The sequence below is a fragment of the Belonocnema kinseyi genome, chromosome 2 (genome assembly GCF_010883055.1).
Source record: "Belonocnema kinseyi isolate 2016_QV_RU_SX_M_011 chromosome 2, B_treatae_v1, whole genome shotgun sequence".
NCBI lineage: Eukaryota > Metazoa > Arthropoda > Insecta > Hymenoptera > Cynipidae > Belonocnema > Belonocnema kinseyi.
Genome location: NC_046658.1, coordinates 54,665,157 through 54,687,312, shown reverse-complemented (window position 1 = coordinate 54,687,312; position 22,156 = coordinate 54,665,157). Strand labels below are relative to the sequence as shown.

The 22,156-nt window shown below is 33.3% G+C and overlaps 1 protein-coding gene across 1 annotated transcript in view; it reads right to left on the bottom strand.

Annotated features, from left to right (window-relative positions):
- Positions 1-22,156, bottom strand: part of LOC117168351 (adenylate cyclase type 3) — an 85,483-nt gene that overhangs the window by 54,806 nt on the left and 8,521 nt on the right. The window contains exons 2-3 of the mRNA XM_033353930.1: positions 13,119-13,498; positions 3,361-3,645 (exon numbers count right to left, since the gene is read on the bottom strand). Of these exons, the coding sequence (XP_033209821.1) occupies positions 3,361-3,645; positions 13,119-13,498 (665 nt within the window). The remainder of the gene's footprint in view (positions 1-3,360; positions 3,646-13,118; positions 13,499-22,156) is intronic.

Here is a 22,156-nt window from a genome sequence, read left to right as displayed (position 1 = left end):
GTCATTATTCAAAATAATAATAAATTGTTTAAACAATTATGTTTGTCAATTTGCCATAATTATTACCTCACTATATTTTTTAAGCGGAGCAAAAGTGAAAAATTGAAGAAAAAGCAGCAAGTTTGTGACATTATTCTAAGAGAATATTACAATAAATAAAAATAAATTATTTAAACCATTTAAACTCGCAAAATTCAATTTTTCATTTGCGGAAGTTTTTTGGGATCCTATAAAAGAGACTTATGAGGTTGGTGCTTAAAAACTAAGTATTCATTCATATTCTATTGCTAACTGTGAAGCGAAGTATTGAGTTTCAATTCGATTCACCTAACTTTGACGATTTAAAAAAAAAAAATTTTTTAAATCTTTTTTCCTTATCGGGAATACGTATGAAAATTCATGGGGCTTGCTGAACCTCTAAAAATCATTTTAAAAATACTCTTTTTTTGTAGATTCGTATAATGAGGTGTGACCATGAAGAGTTGAAAAATAAACTAATCAGTAGATGAATGGATTAAAAAATTATTTAAGAAATTTATAAAAACGTAACTATATTTGGTCAGCAACTAATTTCGAGCAACCTAATGAGAAGGTACTGGTTTTATGTAATATTAGCCTTAGTTTCTTTTCTTTAAATCTCCATGTTTTAAGACCACCTGATTCAGAAAAAACTATTTTTAGGAAGTGTCTGTCTGTAGGTAATTAGATTGGATTGAGCCTTGAAACACTTTTTTAAGCTCTAAAAGAAAAGCACAAGTTCGTTTTCCACTTAATATGGATGAAAATTAAAAAAGTTAAAGCATTTTCAAAATTTGAAACACCACTTTTTTCATTGTTTACAAATTCTATGTACGGATTCTCTTAGCAAACGAAAATTCGAACAATTTATCCTAACAAAATTTTCCAAATAAAAAAAAAATTATCAGAGTTATAACATTTTAAAAATATATAATAATCAGTGATGTCCTTTCCACGGTATTCACTGGAATTCACTAAAAAAAGGAATGAGGATGCATTGAACTTCATTTATTTTCACGTTGGTCGCTGAGTAAAAAAGGTGTCTGAAGTTTGAATGATACTTTCTAATATTTGAGCGTCAATCACGTAACATTTTCACTTTACCTCCGCATTCACTTCACTGCCAGATTCACCTTCCTTTAGTGATCCACCCCATTATATCTAGCAGCAATAGTTACTGCAGGGTCAATCCATTTCCTCAATTTGAGAATTGTAAGCGGGTCTAGCAATTCTTTTAAAACGTGGTTGATCTTTAGTGATAGGTAAACGTTTATGGTTAAAATGGTTTTCCAAAATTTTAAAAATTCAGGAAGTTAAAGGATTTTTAATTTAAAGACAAAAACTTTTTCAAACACTACTTCTGACAAACTGCTGATTGAATGTTATTGATTTTTTTCAGGTGTGGCGTATAATGTACATGCCTTCTAAATGCAAGTAAAAAACAAATCATTTGTGAAAAAGTGTCGAAAAAAGTGTTTAGTCAATTTTTTGACGCCAAGCATATTTTTCATTTTTTAAATATAAATATTTCGATTCCTTATCATTTTTTGCGGCAAAAAAATGTATTTACTTCGGAGATATTACTTTTTTAGTGCGGCCACGTGACCTCACTATCCACGGGCGACGAGCGACACAGTGCGGCGAAAACCAAAAACAAAGTTCAAGATAACTTTTAAAATAAAATTCTTAATTGATTTTATATTTTCATTCAAAATAAAATAGAACTAATTTTATAATTCATATTTGAAGCGTTTTTTGAATTCCAATTGTTTAAAATGTTATAGTAATGCAAATAGCAAACGCAAATGTCAATTTTTTCATTTTCTTATATTTCCTTGTATAAACAATGCCAAAAACGTTTGATAAGTCATGTTATTTTCAATAAAAAAAATTATGATATCAAATAGTGAACGTTATGCACAATACGTTTCGAAGTTTAGGTGATCAAATTACTTGCATTTATCGACAAGGTGTACTTGATATTGAAATGGTGTCATTCGATATTATTTGTTAAGTTTAAAAACAAATTATTTAAATTAATACACGTTATGGGCGCTATACCTAGATAGAAAAAAAAAACTTATTTTTATCTACAATCGACGTGTCCAATGATGTCTATTAATATAAAAACTTGTCCTTCAGTATCATTTGTTAATTTTATAAACAAATTATACAAAACAATCTCGGTTTAGATTTTTCAAAGCAGAACGATGTAATTTTTCATTTGAATTATTGTTAAGTAATGTTATAAGTAAAGCTTAGTGATAGAAATTTGTCATTTGATATTGTTGATTATCTTTGTAAAAAAGAAAGGAAACATTACTGGCAATATAGTTTAAACACGAACTCCAGAATGTTTATTATTGGAAATTAGAGTTTGTTTATAACAAATAAAATTGCCTATCGAACTTTTTTTGTTATTTGCGTTACCATAATATTTTAAACAAAAAAGATATAAAAATCGCTTTCACATATCAATTCTAATTTAGCAAAAAACATAATCTAAAATCAATTAAGAAATGCGTTCTAAACGTTATTTTGAACTTTTTTTTTTATTTTGTCCGATGGTGCCTATCATCTACGAAAGTTACAGAGTACCCAACAAATTTTTTTAATTAACGCATATAATTACAAGGAATAAAAATGTTTATATTAAAAAAATGAATTTTTATAATTTTTTCCTCCCTGAATGGTATTAAAAATGCCTATCGATTATACGCTACACTGGCAAAAACCACTAAAATTAAATCATTGGTTTAGAAGATATGGTGTTTTCAACAAAGTCAAGTGTCGAACTAAAAATTCTGTAACTCCCGGAATTTTAGACTTTGAAAAACCACTTTAAACATAAATTTCACTCGCCCAACACTAAAGTTTTAACAAGTTGCATCTAAATCGCTAAACTGATATTCAGGAAATGTATATCCTAACGGCATCAGTTAGCGTTTCAGAAATTTCAGTAACTTAATCTAATGCAAAATTGGTGAAAAACTAGTCCTACTTTAGTGAATAGAAAAATTTTCACTCTCTAAATTTAAATCAGTGAGAAGTGTGTCACTGAACAAAATCAGTAAGGATTTTCACTGGTCACTGAGCGAATGTAGACTATTTGATCAGTTATTTTTCTACTGATTAAAATAGTCAAGACGCTAGATCTCCAGAAAAATATTAAGAAGTAAAAGTTTCTTTGAAACGATTTCGCATTTAAAGCATGGATATATAATAAAGTACACCCTGGCTTTGTATACAAATATATCGACAAAAAACATCGAGTATCCGCCGGAATTCTTTACATAAGAAAAAGAGAGAAAACAGGTTGAGTTTTATAGAAAAATCTCTTACCCTGTCATTCCACTGCTTTCCATTTTATTCGCAAGTTCGACGTCTTTGCTGTAAACGTCAAATTGCCATTGTCTCTGCCCAAGAACACCAGCGAGGATAGCCCCCGTATGAATGCCAACCCTCATATCCACAGGACTTTTGGTTTTTTGCTGGACATACTTGATTGCATCCACCATGGATAAACCCATGTGGACACAGAGGACGGCATGATCGGGTCGCTCAATTGGGGCTCCGCTTATACAGTAGTAACAATCACCTAGAATCTTGATGCGCAACTGCTCGTACCTGCAAGGGGAAAAATAAATTCAGTTCACTCTGCCCCAGAATATCGATAATGAATTCTCTCTAAAGACTCTCCCGTGAATAGTTTGAATCGACCCGAAGCGAGAACGAGGGGAAATCCTCGCTTCTATGCTTAAGGAATGCATAAAATCCTTCGATTTTAGGCGCGGTCCCTTTATAGCATACACAATTTCACATATTATTGGACATTTTTCCAGCTTGTCGCTTTCCTTTTTCGGGTTATTTTTACTGCCACTGATATTTCCGTGATATAAAACTTTTTTTCTCTTCACTCGTTTCATACATAAAACTCTTTAAATTTGAATTACTGAACCATTGCGATTATTTTTTCTTATTAAGAAAAAAGATTTCACTTACATTCCGAGAAAATATTATTATTTTTGAAGGAAATTAAAATACTTTTCTAAAACACTAAGCAGAAATTGTATTGGGTTTTGATTTCGTAGACTATTATCTGAGTTATTTTCGATCAGGTTCAACCCAAAATGAGGTACTAAATTTTATTTTTCAATACCCATCAAGATTTCAAGTCCTTCAATTTGAGCGAACCCCTTAAAAACCAGTTTAATAGAGAAGCTTGTAACATATAGTGGTCTGAAAAATGAAATTTCTATATTTTGATATTTTTTAACCACTAGTTACAAAGAAGTGATACTTGAACATAGCACAAAAAAACTATGTATAAATAATTTTTTTAAATTTGATTCATTTTCGAAGGCAATTTTATCTAAATGTAAATTGCCTTATTTTTCATTCTTTGGTGACAAAAAACATCGGTATCACATAAAAAATGTTTCTTATTGCACATTTACTTGTCAAGACTCACAATTTATATATATATATATATATGATAACGGCTTTAGATGCTAATTACTCCCAAAATATGACCTCCAATTTGTTTTACTGAAAATTAATTTAGATATCGGATTTCAAGAAAATGTTGCGTTAGATTTTTAAAAATTGATTTTTTATTTGTAAACAGATTACATTAATATTTTGGCTGTATTTTCCAATAGGCAAAGTTGACACACGTGGACTTTTTTGAAATATCTCATAATTAAGTATTTTCATTGATATAGATTTAATTTTTTCGATAGAAAACAAAATCTAAGATATTGGTCTAACTCTTACATATTGTGACATTAAATTCTTATTTTTATTACTACACCATTAAGCAAACCATTAGCATTCGGTTCTTGTGGGTATAGATCTTTAGATAAATCTAGCAATCACGTGTTCTTTATTTAGAAAACACGTTGGTTTCAGAATACTGCTCCGACCCAGATCAATATCTCTAGCAATCACTCCAGGCGAGGAGCTTGATGACGTCACCATATGACAACGTCTCCGCGTGGGCCCATTAGTATCCAAGCTTTTTCTTTTTAAGCGTCTCTCACTCTAGTAACACTCTCCAACATGCATTTCTTATAAATTATTTGTCGCCATACTTTCCTGTCCAGGATTCCCTTTTTATCTTCCTTTGCGTTCATACATTTTCTCATGCAAGCTCTTGTGTTTCTATCGCTTTTTATATATTTTCTTCTTAGAGTCTCTTATACACATTCTTCTTTAGTTTTTTTGGGGTTTCTGGGAAATTTGGTGAATTCTTTTTAAAAATATAATGGTCAGAACAAAATTTTACAGAGTTGCTTTTAATATAGAAATAAGAAAAACAATATTGCAGGGACTTTTATTTGATTTTATTTATATTTTATGCTTCAATCCGTAATATGCTAATTACAAACCTATAGTTTCTTTTTTTATAAAAAAATACTTTTCGTACAACTGCTTTCATAAATTAAAATAAAATTATAATTTGAGATTGAGTCTAAAAGAGTCTCATACACTGTGTTTTTTTGACGTATGAACTTTTATCCCCGTGCTTTCGGCTGTATAGTGTTATTTTATGGCGGACTGATTCTTCGTGACGCCAAATATCGTTAAAACCCATTGGCAAGTGTGAATTGAACCGCGAGAAATTTCTCGTGGCAATGCACTGTTATAAAACCACTTTCATTCATACCTGCGGGAAATCTATTTTTGTTTGGCGTTGGTGTCTGCAATGTGATATTATATATACATGGTCGATCGTTCAATATTTCAGGCTTCATAGTCTCTCGCTACATGCTCTACCGAACTGAACAGCAAACTTTTATGTACGCGTAATACCTTGTAAAACCGCTACATTCATTACTACTGTATACTGTTTCCACAGTTACGTTATCTCACGCCAAGCATACAGTAGAATGGAAATGGCATCTTAGTTGTAATTCCCTATATACTCTGTTGCTATTGTTTGCACACTCTGATTCAGTATATAGAGCAAGTACTTTGTAAAGCATCTTCAATCCAAAAAGACTTTATTAGAAGAGCTAAAAGAATAATTGCTTTAAAAGAGCTAATACACTGAGGAGAAAAAATTAAATTACGGCAAAAAAATAATTTCGTTGAGTAGTTTTTGTTCGTATTACAAAAATTTGTTTGTGATTACTAAAAAAATATTTGATGTCCGCAAACAATTTACATTATACCCTGGAGTTAGAGTCGGTATTATGGCTGACGGTAGGCCGAACTTCTTGGACATAGGTCCACTCCGAATGTGAACAGTCAGGGGCGATTGGACCGTTTCCGGTGGATTTTACTGCGTGGTAAAAAATATTTTGAAAATTGTTTCTCTAATATGGAGATAAGGGTAAACTAAATATTTAACGGAAATAAGAAAGAAAGTTTGCTGCTGCAAGTTAAAATAAATGTGTTTGCTGTTTAAGTACTTTAAACGTTTGCGGGCCGTTAAGCATCTCGCTTAAAAACAGACCTTATTCTTAAATAATCGGTCCAGAAACTCTGGCACTCATTTGATTAAATCATTCGAAGACCAAAACACTTCACGTCAACACTTCCAGTGGGGAAGCATGGACTTCTGCGTAATTGCATATAATTCATGCGACATAGTTTAATAATCAGACAAAGTGTCCAGGAAAGACACAGTTTTCACAATTCTCACGTCAACACTTGATAGCTGGAGGTTGGGATTACCGATGCCTGATGTCGAATGTCAGGGCCTATTGGTGGCTATGGTCGAAACACGGCTTTTAAGTTCATTCTGCGATTTTTAAGTTTCTACCGAGTAGAAATTGAGTTATACCATGGTCGTATACACAGGTCCGGGGGCTCTGGTGGCGGGGAAAGTTCGCTTACATTAGTCAAAAAGTTTCGAGATCTTGCCACCGCGCAACATTGCGCATTAGTCGAGTAGTAAAGAGTTGGAACGTAAACACGTTTTCTAGCCTCAAAGTCGGAGTCTTGAGTCTTGATGCAAAACTATTTATACGAGGTATTCATTATGCAACTTAGCTTATAAGTAAGCTTTGTTATCGAGATTTTTTACTTTCGTTAAATTTCGGGCATTCCAATTTGAGTATAATAATAAATATTAACATACCTCGTTCTATTACTTTAATTGTTAAATATTTTCAAAAGTTTAATTCATTAAATTTATTTCTTATCTTAAATGTGTAAGCTTTGCTGCGCGTACATTACTTTGATTAAGTTTAAAAATGCATAAACAATATTTAAATTATTAAATATATTTTGAAAGTATTTATTTTATCACATCCAAATTTCTAATTAAACCGCTATTACTCCATTATTAGACCAACTACTGGCAATTTTTGAAATGAACCAGAAGCTTCAATGAAGGTCAGTTGCAAAAAATGACCTAGGATACTAATAGGCCTATGCGGAGAGATTTACATGGTGACTTTATAAAGCTGTTCGTCTGGGATGACTGCTTGATAGATTGATCAACGACTTGGGTCGTAGCAGTGTTTTGAAACAAACGTGTTGTTTATATAAGCAACATGGGAATTCTAAATTTATCTCGAAATCTATACGTGGCACGTGGCTGCAACCCCTTATGTAAATTAGGCATACTATTCTTATCAGATAACTTAATTTACATTACGAAAGTGCGTTTGTGACGAAAAATATATATCTGCCTGTAATGTATGGAACGTATTTCATGAAACCAGTAATTAAGAGAGAAAGCATCATTTCTAAGTTCAGTATACTCGTACACCACTTGCACAACTACATGCAAACTATTGCAATTGAATCCCACTGATAGCAATTTAAAATAATTGAATAATTTCAAATTTGAAACATTCAAAGTTGAAAATATCTACTTATTCATTACAGAAAGCAGTCATGCAAGAGAGTTTTAAAAATAGCCTTTTAGATTCCAGAAGCTAGGAATAAAATTGCCACTTTGAGAATATTTCTACGAGACCCTTTTGAGGACGGAACAAGGTTTTGTCATTAAAAGAAAAAAATATTTTGACATGATAAATCATTTGTGAATAGAATAAAATGTTTTATAGCTACAAGTTTAATTTCCGGAGCATAAAACCTTTTATTTTAAAGTTTAAGGAATTTTAAAATAATGAAAGAAAATAATTAATAGAACCGAAGAGAATGGAGGGTGAGAAAGGAAATGGGGACATTTCACAAAGATGTACTTATGCAACGAGCGGAAGTGGCTTTTCTCAATTCCAACACTTCACGAGCAAAGTTTCAAAGTGAAATATTTAGTAGTCAGCTATAAGAGAGTCTCCGAAGCCTTATTTAATTGTTAAATAGAGTTTGGACTTTCATTTCATGCCTTTTGAAAGTAACGTTCTTTCATAGATAGTCCCTTTTTCTCTTCTGTTACTTTATTAGCTTGTAAACTTCTATCGAATTATAAATAAGCCTTCAAAATTGATTATTAACTTTCTTGATCAAAATTAAATTACATTAAGTAAGACATTTTTCATTTTTTCACAGATAATTTGAAACAGGATTACCCCTGGATTTTGAAACTGGGAAATATCTGTGAACTTATTATTTTTTCCGGGGAGTTGACAGTTCAAATTGTTAACTTTTTTAATCGCGAAATCATTTAGTTTAAAATACGTAATTCTGAAACCTTTTCCATTCAGAAATTTTCATTTTAGATTCTTTTTCAAAGGCTTACATTTTCAATTTGAAGAATTTTTAAATCCACTTTTGAAGACTTAAACAGTTAAAAATTAAAAGCCCTTGAATTTAAACATGTTCAATTGAGAAGGGATTAGGGTCCTTACCTGCACATATAAATTTATAAACGATTTTAAAAACTAAACTGCAGTACGATTATTCAACGAATTTACGAATCTGTTAAAAATTAAACAAATTACAGATTTTAACGTTAAAGAAGGAACTGTTTTGATTCGAAAGGAAAAGGGACTACTTTTTTCGAAATTCTGTAACAAAAGGTCGAATTTTTTCGATACACATAAGACACTGTCTTGAAGTATTCAATTAGCACGCTACTCAATATGAAGTTTTTTAATGAAAAAAAATAACAATTTCTTAATATTAGGCTATATTTAACTGTTCATTTCACATTAGATATTAAAAATATAATATTTAAAACTGAACAATTTGAAACTGAGCTGTTGGAAATAGAAAGACTTAAATCGATTAAATTTCAGAGTGCTAAATTTGGCCTATAAACATTACAATTTCAATTGTTCTTGATTTAAAATGTTTAATGTATAAGTGAAAGTATTGAATTTTGACATATACATAGCAAATGGACAATTGAGGTGAAAGATGCAACAACTCGACAAGCGGTCGAAACCGCGTAGAAGTATTGTCCAGTCGTGAAAATCTATCGGTAAAAAAAGTGGCCGGAACGTAAAACAAAATATACATTCGTATTCAGCTTGACGCGACTGACAAATTTTTCTTATGGAACCTTTTTAGTGGATAATTATTATTTAAGATAAACAATAAAAACTTAGAAAATTTCCCGATCAAAAATTCATGTTTTGTAGAACAAAACTCGCGATTTATCGGCCGTTTGTTCATAAAAATGCTTGAAATTTGTATGGTGTATTGTCAATGTATAGTCAATGCCCTTGAACAACGCGCTTTTTTTAAAAAGCTAATCTGTTTGTTTTTGTTTAAAACAAAGTGATTGCGAACGAAAACCATGTGTTGCCAACTTCGACCAGTGGGACGGTCATCGAAAAAATGTTACTTGAAGTAACTTATCGCGAGAAAGTTGTTCACTACACTTTGAGAAAGTTTTTCTGAAAATTTGAAGAAAATCGGTCAAAAATGGTGGAAATGACAGCGAGTTGAAATCAACAGACGCTGCCGCTGGAGCATTTTGTTGCTCTTTGCCGCTACTGGCTAGGTGCTTATGAACAAAGGTTGATAAACAGAGCACTGTAGCGGCAGCGGCACTGGTGGAAGGGCGCACAATAGTCCTGCCGAAAATAGGCAACTTAGCTGACCCGAAGAATTACAGGCCAATCACTTGTCTGAACACACTGTATAATATATTCACAGCTATCCTAAATGATAGGATTGTTCGGGCAATTGAACCTGTGTGGCAAGAAATGTATTAACAACGAGGCTCAAAGAAAAGCGTAGCGGAATTTCGGGAGAACCTGCTCATCGATAGATGTATCTGCAAAGATGCAGCATTTTACCAGCGAGACCTATCGAAAGCCTGGATTGATTATCGGCAAACTTTCGATTCGACCATAGACATATCATCTGTCATTTGGAAAGCTTAAAAGTTCATCCGCAAATCATTAAATGCATAGAGAGATTGATGCCGCTTTGGAAAACCAGATTTACTATCTCATCAGGAAAAAATCGTCTGACAACTAACAAGGTCACCTTTCAGAGAGGTGTCTTTAGGGGCGACACCATGAGCCCACTCCTCTTTTGCCTTAAATTATTGCCACTATCTCTAGCACTTCGCCATTCCGACGGGCACTTTTGCGGCAAACCTGCGAATCGAAAGCACATGTATTTTATACTCATGTATTTTACATGGACGATCTTAAGATCTATGCTAAAAAAAAGGGCAACTACATCTAGCTTTAGGGATTGTCGAACGATATACTAAGGAAATTTGAATGGAATTTGGGTTAGAAAAATGCGCCAAGGATTATTTAAAGCAAGGAAAACTTAATGGCATCCCTGAAGACCCTGATCTCATCGATAGAAGCGCTATACGATACCTTTGCGCTGAAGAGACTTACGCATAACTGGGCGTGCCACAGAGTCGCATTGCGGATGTGACATCTATAAAGGATACGCTCCGAAGCAGATACAAACGTCTCATCCGGCAGATTTGGTCTTCCGAACTGTCGGCGAGGAACAAAGTATCTGCAAAGAACATGCTTACGGTCCCGGTGGTACTCTATTCATTTGGAGTGGTTCCATGGACGAAGAATGAACTCAGATCCCTTGATATCGGGACAAGAAAGATTATGCACATGAACGAAAGCATGCATCTTAAGTCTTCTGTTCCGCAACTGTACATCTCACGCCGTCAAGGTGGTCGCGAAATATTGAGTTTTGAATGTCTTCACAACAGGATTATTCTGGGTACAGCACACAGAGTCGCAAATGGAACAGACTCTCTTCTTAAAATGTTCAGGAAGCACGAAGAAGTGTGCAAATGAGCGTTTCTGTACAAAGCAGTGGAGCAGGCTACTGAAACACTTGGAATTAACTTCAGTATTAGGGGTGAGCAAAATTCATCAAATCTTATTTGTTTTGAGTACTCACTTCTGAAAGCTGGGATTAAGAAAGAACAAGAGAAAAACTTTCGTGAACAGCTCCTCGATAAGAGGATGGACGGTATCTTCCACAGAAATGTTGAGGATCAGTCAATATCGTGTGAGCGAACTTTTGCTTTCCTTAAATCACCCGGTTTGAAGTCTGGTACAAAGGGTTTCATTTTGGCATACCAAGACGGTGTACCATATCTGTCACTCTTACGGCATTAACCTTAATATCGCTCCTCTAAATGATCCTAGGAAAATCAAGTCAATTGTGAAAAATAGGAAGTGCCGCATATACTGGAAATTGATATGTTTGACAAATGTTTCTGTTGCACACTCGAGGCCTGACATGGTTCTTCTTGACTTCAAGAAGTGAAACATATTCATTATCGAATTTTCGGCACCATCTGACAAAAACATCATAGCCAAGGAGAATGAAAAGAAAGAGAGTTATAGAGACTTTATAAGGGAGTTGCAACGATTGTACCCGGAATATTCTGTTAAACTAATCGTTCCTATCATTGGAACTCTTAGATGTGGCAAGCTTTCACTCGTTGATACCCTGAAAAGCATCCCTGCTTGTCAACAATATGCTAAAACACTTGCGGGAAAATGCAAAAGGCAGTAGTCCTTGGGTCGGTCTGTGTTCTTAGAATGCACGAAAATTTTGCCAGATCGTCGTATAGATTCCGTTACAGACTGTAACCACCCATCTCACGGTCGTGAGACGTGGTTGTGGCTGAAATTTTACCGCGATTTCGCTGGGAGCGGGTGCAATTTTTCATATTAGCACCCACTCCTGGCGAAATCCTGCGGTTGTCCTTATGACATATACTGACTCATCAACAATGTGGACCATTAAGTACTTTCTCAGATAAATAATTGAATTAGAAGCTTGAACTTGTATCATAATGTTGCCGAATGTTAAAACTAAAATAAAGACTTATAAATAAAAAAAATACATATATTGAAACCTAACTGTCGAAACCAAACTTTATTTATCAATCACCAAGCAATATATTTTAATATCTTTTATGTTTCTCATTGACACAGTTACTTCAAGGCTAACACACGATAAAATTATGATACAATTTCAAGCTGCTAATGTCATTATTTAACTGAGAAAGTACAGAATGTTACATATTGTTAATGATTTGGCCAAAGCCATACATTTTAATATCTGTTTTTTATATATACAAACGGAAATCCGCATCACTTTTATTCGTCATCTCAACTAATGTTAAGGTGAAAAAATTTTTATAACGATTATGTGATGTCATTTATTACAATACTTGTCACCAGGGACTATTCTTTAAACACACATTTTTCTTTAATTTAACAATCTCGTGTGGCTTTAGTCCATATCAATTTTTTACGCGTACAACTTTCTTTTTTTAATCTCTATTCGGATAAAAGACTGTCGGATTGGTAAAAATTTATCATTTAAAGTTGTTCAGTTTAGTAGCATTTCATTAAAAAAAGATTAATTGGCATGTTTTAAGAGCTTTTATTTTATGCATGCCTTTTATCTCGAAATGTTCATTTCGAGATAAAAAATTTTCTTAAGCTTTAATTGTAAAAGTTTGAAATTCCAAACAGTTTCGTGTTCAGTGCTTTAATTTGCAGCTCAGTTTTGATTAATTCCAATAATATTTTTTTTGGTTTTCAAAGTTTGAATTTTCTAATTTTCACGACCGTGAAAAACATATGAGAACCGCGATCAAACAGGGCAATGGCTTGAAATTTTTTTTCTCGTTCAAAACGGCTACCCTGTGGTAGAATATATTTTGGATATAAGAAAATAGACCTTTCACTAGATCATAATTGAAAAAAATTCATGATTACCTTTCTGCGAGTTGATCGAAACGGGCAAAAAGTTCATTGAGGATTTTGACAAGTTCGCTGGCACTGTAAGTAGAAGATATGGCAGTAAATCCAACAATATCAGCATAAAGTATTGACACATTTTCGTGCCTTGACATGTAGATTTTTTTGAATTGGGTGTCAAGGGATGCGCCGAGATCCTGACGCATCTTCACGGCAACGTGTTCTGGAAGCACGCTTAAAAGTAGTCTTTCTTGCTCTGCGCTTTGTTCCTCAATGATTAGCTGAACTTCGAGACTTTGTCTGGTTTCGAGAAAAGCTCGACGTTGCTGAAATTCTGCCAGGGAATAAGTTGAAGCACCCAGAGCAACGGCACCTAGTGATAAAGTCACCGTCAGGATCTGCAAAATATAATAACTTTTTCAAGTTAATGGTGCCACTCTTTTACAGTTGCGGACTGGGTACCCAGGGACTATCATAACATATCATAACTTTTTGAATTTTTCTGAAAAATCGAAAATTCAAATTTTGATCTCACTAGAAAAATAATTAAAAATAAATAATTTTGTTTCGTGGTTTAAAAAAAAGAGATGAATTAAAAAAAATGGTGATTAAAACAAAACAAAAAATACAAATTTGTTAATAACGTTTTGATAGGATGCGTGGCTTTTGTTTTGTTCATAAAAAAACAACATAAAATAAACAAAATTGAATTTTTGAGGCAAAAGACAGAAACTACGAAAAAAATAAATGGACCAAATTTATTCACCCACAAGAGAGCTCCAAATTCGTTATTAATCATTTTTACGGAACGCGTAGTTTTTATTTTAAACTTCGTTTTAAACTTTAAAAAATAGAATTGAAAATAAAAAATTAAATTTTTGTATTCACAAAATAGTTTATTTATAGAAGGCTCACTTTTTAAATTATAAAAACAAGACAGTGAAAATACGTATGTGTCAATACCAATGCATATAATAAATTGTAATAATATAAATTGATCGAAATGACATATTTTTCAGGATAGCTGAGAATAACATTTAGAGCTACATAAGAAACAAAAATGTTAAATTAACAAATATAAATAAAATTTGTACTTTATTTTGCAATTATTCAAGTAAATACATTATCGAGCGCGAAGCGCAAGAAACAATAGTCACGCACCCTAGACGCGTTGAATCTTGCAAGCGATAAAAATGTGACCGCGCACCGGGCTGATTGTTTTTCGTCCAAGAGTTCAACAAATTGTTAATTTCTTTTCACGTGTCTTATTATTTTTCAAGAATTAAATAGATCCCATACGCGATTTTAATACATAACATCTCTTTGCCCTCTCGCATTCTAATCCTATTCTAATTCTTGATGTCCACAAATCATCGCATATCATAATCTATTGTATATACAAATGTAAACGTGTGAAAGCAGTGAACATTGACAAATAGCTTTTGAACATGGAACTTGTCACACCATAGACTGCAAGTTTTCAAGTATTTTTGCGGCGAAGATTTAAATAAGTAGTTCATAATAATAACATTAAAAATTACGACCAAATTCTGAAATTATAATAAAATAACCATTCTTATAGTAAAGTATAGCAAAATATAGTAATATTGTACAATTTCCCAAATGAAGAAATATATTCTTTGATCCGAACTCTTTAAATGTAAGCTAGTAACTTCTTTTAGAGAAAATTTAACTACCAAGTAGTTATCCCAGTGAGCACTGGGACGTCCTAACGACGTCCTTAGAATGCACCTCTATGTCATATGATATGACGTGTTTAAGACATCCTTTGGATATTTTAATGTCTTTAAAAGGTCCTCTGGACGTCCTTAAGACGTCCGCCAAAGACGTGTATAGGACAAGTTTGGAACTTGTGTGCCTAATAGGATTTTCATATAGGAATTAAGTTTAAGCTTAACAATTGCTAAAAGAATTAAATACAGCCGATAATTAGTCCACATTTTGTAATTAATTAAATGAGTTTGCCCCCATTCATATTTGTAAGCTAAAATTAAGTCATGCTTTTTACATAAATAAGTTTATCTGGAAACTCCCTCAAGCTATGTATAGGAGCGATCGAAGGTTAATATATGTAAAACATCAATATATTAACAGGCACCCATAAAAAATAAATTTAGGTGTCCTATATACTTTTAATCAACAAATATATTTTGGATTGCATCGGAAGCAAATAAAATTAAAATGCCGCCATTTAACTGATGACAAAAATATTCCTTTTACTTTTGCTGTTTCAATATGAATAATTTATTATTTATTTTGAAAATGTTTTCCTAAATAGGATTCAGAACATGTATTAGGAAATTTCTTACAGATAATATGGGTAAAGAAATTGAAGGACATTTTCTTACTTTACTGGTAATACTTATAGGAGTACAAGTGTTAATCGTGGATATAATTGAATATTGTTTCCACTCTTTCCATTGCAATCTACAAAATATTTATTTGTTTAAACAATATAATCTTTTCGGCGTGCCTTGGCATGGCTTAGGGGATGCCAACCAAGGGGGCGCAGCCGGAAAATCCTGACTGCGCCTCTTTGCCAGTCCGCCACTGCTCTTTTTATTTGCGATTTTTTAATGGAATTAAGCATGAGTGAGGTACAAAAAGGTTTTTTCCAAGTCAAAAGAATATTAAGTTTTCTCAACGGATGATCAAAATCGAATGATGCTGAGATTGAAAGACGAAAGGAGTCGCAAATTTGTCTTTTTGTGATAATAAGCTAGGTTACTTATACATATCAGTGAATTCTAAAACAGTCAGAGAAATCAGAGAAATTAGGATTTTGTAGCTACCCTCAAAAAGTTATCTTTTCCTAGCTAGAAATAATTGGAAAACTGATTGGCAGCGTTAAAAAATAGACAATTCTAAATTGATGAAACTTTCTCTGGGAAGCACAATTCTTTTACTTACTTCGATTGCGGATTCAATTGCTACAGTAAAATTTTTTTATAATTTACCGATAAAGCTATACATTTTTCTTTTTATTAGTTTACATTTTGTATATAAAAATCTAGTTTTTAATCATCATTTAATATAAAATATAACAGACTGAATGATCACGAATTGGTGCTATTTCTTGCGAAATGAAAAAAAGAATTACTATTTGCACATTTGGCTTAATTTTTTTCAGATTCAATTAAGTTTTGTAGATAATTAGAAGAAATTGAAACAAAATACGTTTTTTATTGCCGTCTAAGATTTTTTTCAATCATCATTGATTCAAAATAAGAGTTAATAATTATTACTTTTTTCATTATAAAATGGAATTTTTTGCTTGATGATTAAGTTTTGTGGCTTTTAGTTTGAAAATTTATCAAGATTTTTTTTTATGATGAACATGAATAATGGGGTATAAGTGTGTTGCATTTGGATCCAATTCTACGTGAATTGCTTTGCGACAGTGAAAGTTTAAACCGTTTTAAATAGCAGCAAAATAATGAAAATCTGGCAAGGAGCTATTTTGAGGGCTAATTTTGAATTAGAGGCATGTAACCCATGTAGAAATGTAAACGTGGGCTTGGTAAGACACTGACCAGTTTCCCCTAGTTTTGGCGTGGCCCTGATCGGGTCAATTGGCAAGGGCCATACATTGCGTGTAACGCTTTGCATCTTTTTGCCCTACTTAGGGCTAACTTGTCAGAGTCTGTCCCCTTTTTCTGAGCTATGCCCTAATTTTCAAAATTACAATAGTAATAAACAAAAACTAGTTTTAGAAAACAAAATTTATTTTATTTAGTATAATGCTACTGAAAATACATATTATATTATAATTTTTCAGTCTTCGATGCTCCAAAAAACCTGTTTTCAAGGTCAGTAAAATTGTAGAAATTGCTTTAAATTGCAAAATTTTTAATTATGCAAAAACTTTATAACTTTACTAAACTTTTTAATTTATTAGAAAAGAAAATTCGCTTTTCATCCAATTTAAACTGTATCAAAAAATATTCATAAGTTTAAAATTGACATGCATGTTATTTACTTAGAAATCAAGTTTTAATGGTTTAATATGGAATTGACTATCAAGCCTTCAAATTTACTTCAGCAATAAAAGAAAAATTGCGCAATGCATACGTCTAGTAAATATTATAGAATTACTAATAATATATTTCAAATTCTTTTTGGTCGAGTAAAATTTTTTTTAATATAAATTAATTAATTTTTGTTTTTATAAACACAATGAAAAGAAATAAAGTTCTTGTCTTGCACCTAGTTGGGACAAGCCTTCGCAAAACTCCACAAAAATTTCTTTGCTATATTATTCATATGTGGGAGTCATTTTATTACGTTTAATTCGGAACAACAAGAGTGCGTTTATACTGAATAACAGATATTTACATTTTAATTCCCCATTTGTGCCCCATAATAATTTAATTATTTTTATTGAAAATAGAAAAACTGATCTGGGCCTTCCCAGTGCCACTTTTTAAATAGGACCAAATTGGGCAATTTCAACACGGGTAATTGATGCAATGCGTGTATAATGGTAAATATTTTATCCGAATTATTTTTCAATTTTTTCAATAATATTCATGAAAAAATATATTGCATTTGTCGTAACAAAATTTTTAAACAGTTTAAAGTGAATACAATTTTTCTTAAAGATTGCAATGTTTTCTTGTGCACTGAAGATAATTGACAGAAAAGTTTTGCACAATAAGAGAAACTTAAAATTTAAACAAAAAATAAGTAAAAATATGCAATTAAACGATTTTTTAACGCAAATTATTGGTAACATGAATTTTATATAATATAAATAAAATAATATAATAAAAATGTTATAAAAAATTGTAAATAATTTACATTCATTATAATTGTTTTTGAAGATTGCAATATTTTTTATTCACTTTGAAAATAATTGACAAAAATGTGATGCACTACCATCCACCTTCTCAATTATGCCGCTCTGAATAGTGCTGTTAATCCTAATGCGAGCTCGGGCTCTACCCCCAATTCTGCGCTGTCTCCTATTCGCCCAAAGTTCGGATAGGACTTTCTGAATAATGCCGCGCGAATGTTATACGAATTTAAACTTTTAACACTGAAGAAACTATGAAGAAAGGTCTTCCGAAATTCGTGAGTGCTAGAGAGCCTGAGAGTGATGAGGAAACTCAATTCGTGAAAAGTTATTTCCCTACAAGCCCGATCGCGGCAGCACTGAGAAGGTGGATTGTATAAGAAAATTGTTTATTTCAGCAAGATACATAGATTGCAAATGTTACCAAAAACATGCAGTTAAACCTTTTTTACCACAAATTATTAGTCACATGAATTTTGAATTGATATTAATTAAATAATTTATTGAAGTTGTCGTCAAAAAATTTGAAAGCATTTTTAATTGATAACAATTCTTTTTAAATAATGCAATATTTTTTGTTTATTCTGAAAGCAACTGACAAAGAATTGTTGCACTATAAAAAAATCAAATTTAAACATGAGATAATGACTAAAATATGAAATTAAACAGTTTTGAACGCAAATTATTGGTGACATAAATTCTTAATAATATTAACAAAATAATGTTTTAAATTTGTTATCGAAAAATTAGAAAACAGTTAGAATTAATTATAATTGTTTTCAAAGGTGTGATTCACAAATGCAGTTTTTCATTCTACAAGTTTATCAATATTTATTCATTCTATGAACTCTATTCTTTATCATATGACGCGTTAGAAATATTTGACATATCTGTAACAACAGATATTTTTTATAGCATGATTAATTTTTATAAATTTCTTATATAAAAATAAAGTAAATTATTTTTTACCTTTAAAAAGAAATATAAATGCTTAAACTTTAATTCAATCAAGCGTGAGTTTTGATTTTCAATAATCATTAGATATAAGTGTTAATAAAAAGAAGATTTAGTTGAAACTTACAATTTTCACAGTTTACAATATTCACTTATGTCAATGTTGAAAATGGAATATTCGTTTTGTAGAATTATTATCAATGGTACTCTCTAAAAAGTATATTCATATTTGACGAAAAAATGTATTTTAACAATTAAAATAAATTAAATTTGTATTTTTCCCACGCGTTTGATTAATTGTCAGCCTAAAAGTACAGGCAGCCTCGCATCCCGGCTGCGGTCAAATTTCAAGTCAAATTTATTCTACATGTCTTTAAAGAAGAGTCATCTGCTGATATTAATCTACCATCATATAGCTATATTGAGAGGATATTTTGAGATGTTAAAGTTAAAATAAAATAAACCGTAAAATTACTCTTTTTCCCTAGTTTAAATGTTTTTATCTGTTCTGCACGTATTTTTAGACGATTTTTTAAATTCTTTGTTTTATCATGTCACATGCCATATCACGTGACCTTATTAATATGTGCAATTTCATCGCCAATAAAAATAGTTTCAAAAATAGTTTTCTATTTTAGTCCTCGGGTTGCGGATAGAGGGTCCCTCTACCAAGGGTTTCTGCTGAATATGATTACAAAAATAAGTAGGCAGTCGCGGACAATTGTCCAGGGGTGGTCCCGAAGGAATTAACTGCCAAGCGGGGGTGTGAAAACTGTGCCGATAGCTGAATGGCACCTGGGTGAAGGGCCTAGAACGGTGACTCTGGGATACCGGGTGACCTCTCAGAGTACGCAGCCTTATCCGGACATTCGGGGCTCTACAAAGATGGACGAACCCCTTTCCCTAGCTTCTCATTGGAACAAAAATGGCAACACCAAAGATAGTTGCAGTAGAACTGTAGTAGAACTGTAGTAGAACTGTAGTAGAAATGCCGACCACTCTAGAGCTGGGGGATCCAATGAAGATGGATTCAAGGCGATGGATCGGTGGAATCTTGGGATCTTCAGGTGGACGGAGCGACTGAATCACGACTTGCTAGAGTGCTACGATGCGAGTGTGGCCCCTTAACGGGGTTACATGACACGGCTGAATGCTCTGTGTTCGCGAACCACCCGGAGCTATCGCACTTTTCGCATCAACGTCTGCGAAACCATGCCGAACTACTCCAAAAAAGGGGCTATGTGAACGGAACGCTTACTCTACCACAGCTAGGACAAGTCAGCAACAGAGAAAGAGAGGCGACACTAAAACACACCGCGGGCAGGCATCCGATAGAGGAAGAGCGATGCTTTATGACCCGGAGAAACATCAACACCAAGGTTTCTCTCAAGCCTAAAGATCTGACTGAAATGGATGACGAGCTTTTTGGACATTTTTCCGTTGAATCCGACCTCTGGGCTATCAATTATTGTGTGTATAATGCAGCGAGAGCTTTGGCCGATGCGAAACATAAAACAATACCAACGGTGGAGCATAAGTCCAAAAGGCGAATGCATCAACTTGCCATAAAGATAGGCTGGGCAAGACAGGATGCGTCCCGCATTCAGTCTGTGATTGATTACATCACATCTGGCAGAAATTTTACCGCCAAGGTTCGAAAGTTCGCGCGCAAACTCCTGACCCCTTATCACACACTTAAGAAGTCAAAGCTGTTGACCATGAGGTAGCATATTCTTGAGAGAATACGGATACTATCTGACGCTAAGAGAAGTCTAGAGCAGAGGGAGAGATAGATCAGAGAAAATCAACATTTTTTCTCTGACCCATCTCGACTCTTCCAAGACCCTCCAGTTACTGTCGTCCGCCCGCCCAAATCAGAGGATGTCAAAGTATTTCTATGAAGAATACCCACTCATCACTACCGAGAAGGTGAAAAAAGTATTAAGAGGGATAAATAACTATTTCGCTCCGGGATTAGATTGTATCAAAACCTTCTGGTGGAAGAAGTTTCGTTCAACCCATCAGCATTTGGCCCGTATTTTCACCGCATATCTAAAGTCGGAAGAGCCGATTCCGGAGTGGTTGGTGGAAGGGCGCACAATATTCCTCCTGAAAATAGGCAACTTAGCTGACCCGAAGAATTACAGGCCAATCACTTGTTTGAACACACTGTATAAGATATTCACAGCTATCCTAAATGATAGGATTGTTCGGGCAATTGAACCTGTGTGGCAAGAAATATATGAACAATCAAAATAACAAGGTCACTCATGTATTTTACATGGACGATCTTAAGATCTCTGCTAAAAACAAAGAGCAACTACATCTAGCTCTAGGGAAAATCGAACGATATAATAACGAAATTGGAATGGAAATTGGGTTAGACAAATGCGCCAAAGTTTATTTGAAGCGAGGAAAACATAATGGCATCCCGAAAGACCCTTGATATCGGGACAAGAAAGGTTATGCACATGAACAAAAGCATGCATCTTAAGTCTTCTATTCCGCGTCTGTACATCTCATGCCGTTAAGGTGGTCGCGAAATATTGAGTCTTGAATGTCTTCACAATAGGATTATTCTGAGTACAGCGAATAGAGTCGCAATTGGAAGAGATACTCTTCTTAAAATGTTCAGGAAGCACGAAGAAGTGGGCAAACGAGCGTTTCTGTACAAAGCAGCGGAGGAGGCTGCTGAAACACTCGGACTTAACTTCAGTATTCGGGGTGAAAAAAATGCATAAAATCTTATCTATCTCCAGTACTCACACCTAAATGCGCAGATTAAGAAAGCAGAATTGAAAAACTTTCGTTAACAGCTCCTCGATAAGAGGATGGACGGTATTTTCCACAGAAATGTGGAGGATCAGTCAATATCACGTGAGCTATCTTTTGCTTTCATTAAATCACCCGGATTGAAGTCTGATACAAAGGTTTTCATTTTTGCATACCAAGACGGTGTCATTTCAACCTTATAATACCGTCGCCACATTTTGAGCCAAGACATTCCCGATGATAGCTGCAGGGCGTGCCATGCACACCCCGAGCATTTAGCTCACATACTATCTAGTTTTCTAACTCATGAGGGAACGACCTACATCTAAAGGCACAATGCGGTACTTAGAGTGCTTTATTACCATCTCGGTCACTCTTACGGCATTAAACTTAATGCCGCTCCTCTAAATGCTCCTAGGGAAATCGAGCCAATTGTCGAGAATGGGAAGTGCCGCATATACTGGAACTTTATATTCTCGACAATTGTTTCTGTTGCACAATCGAGGCAAGCTTT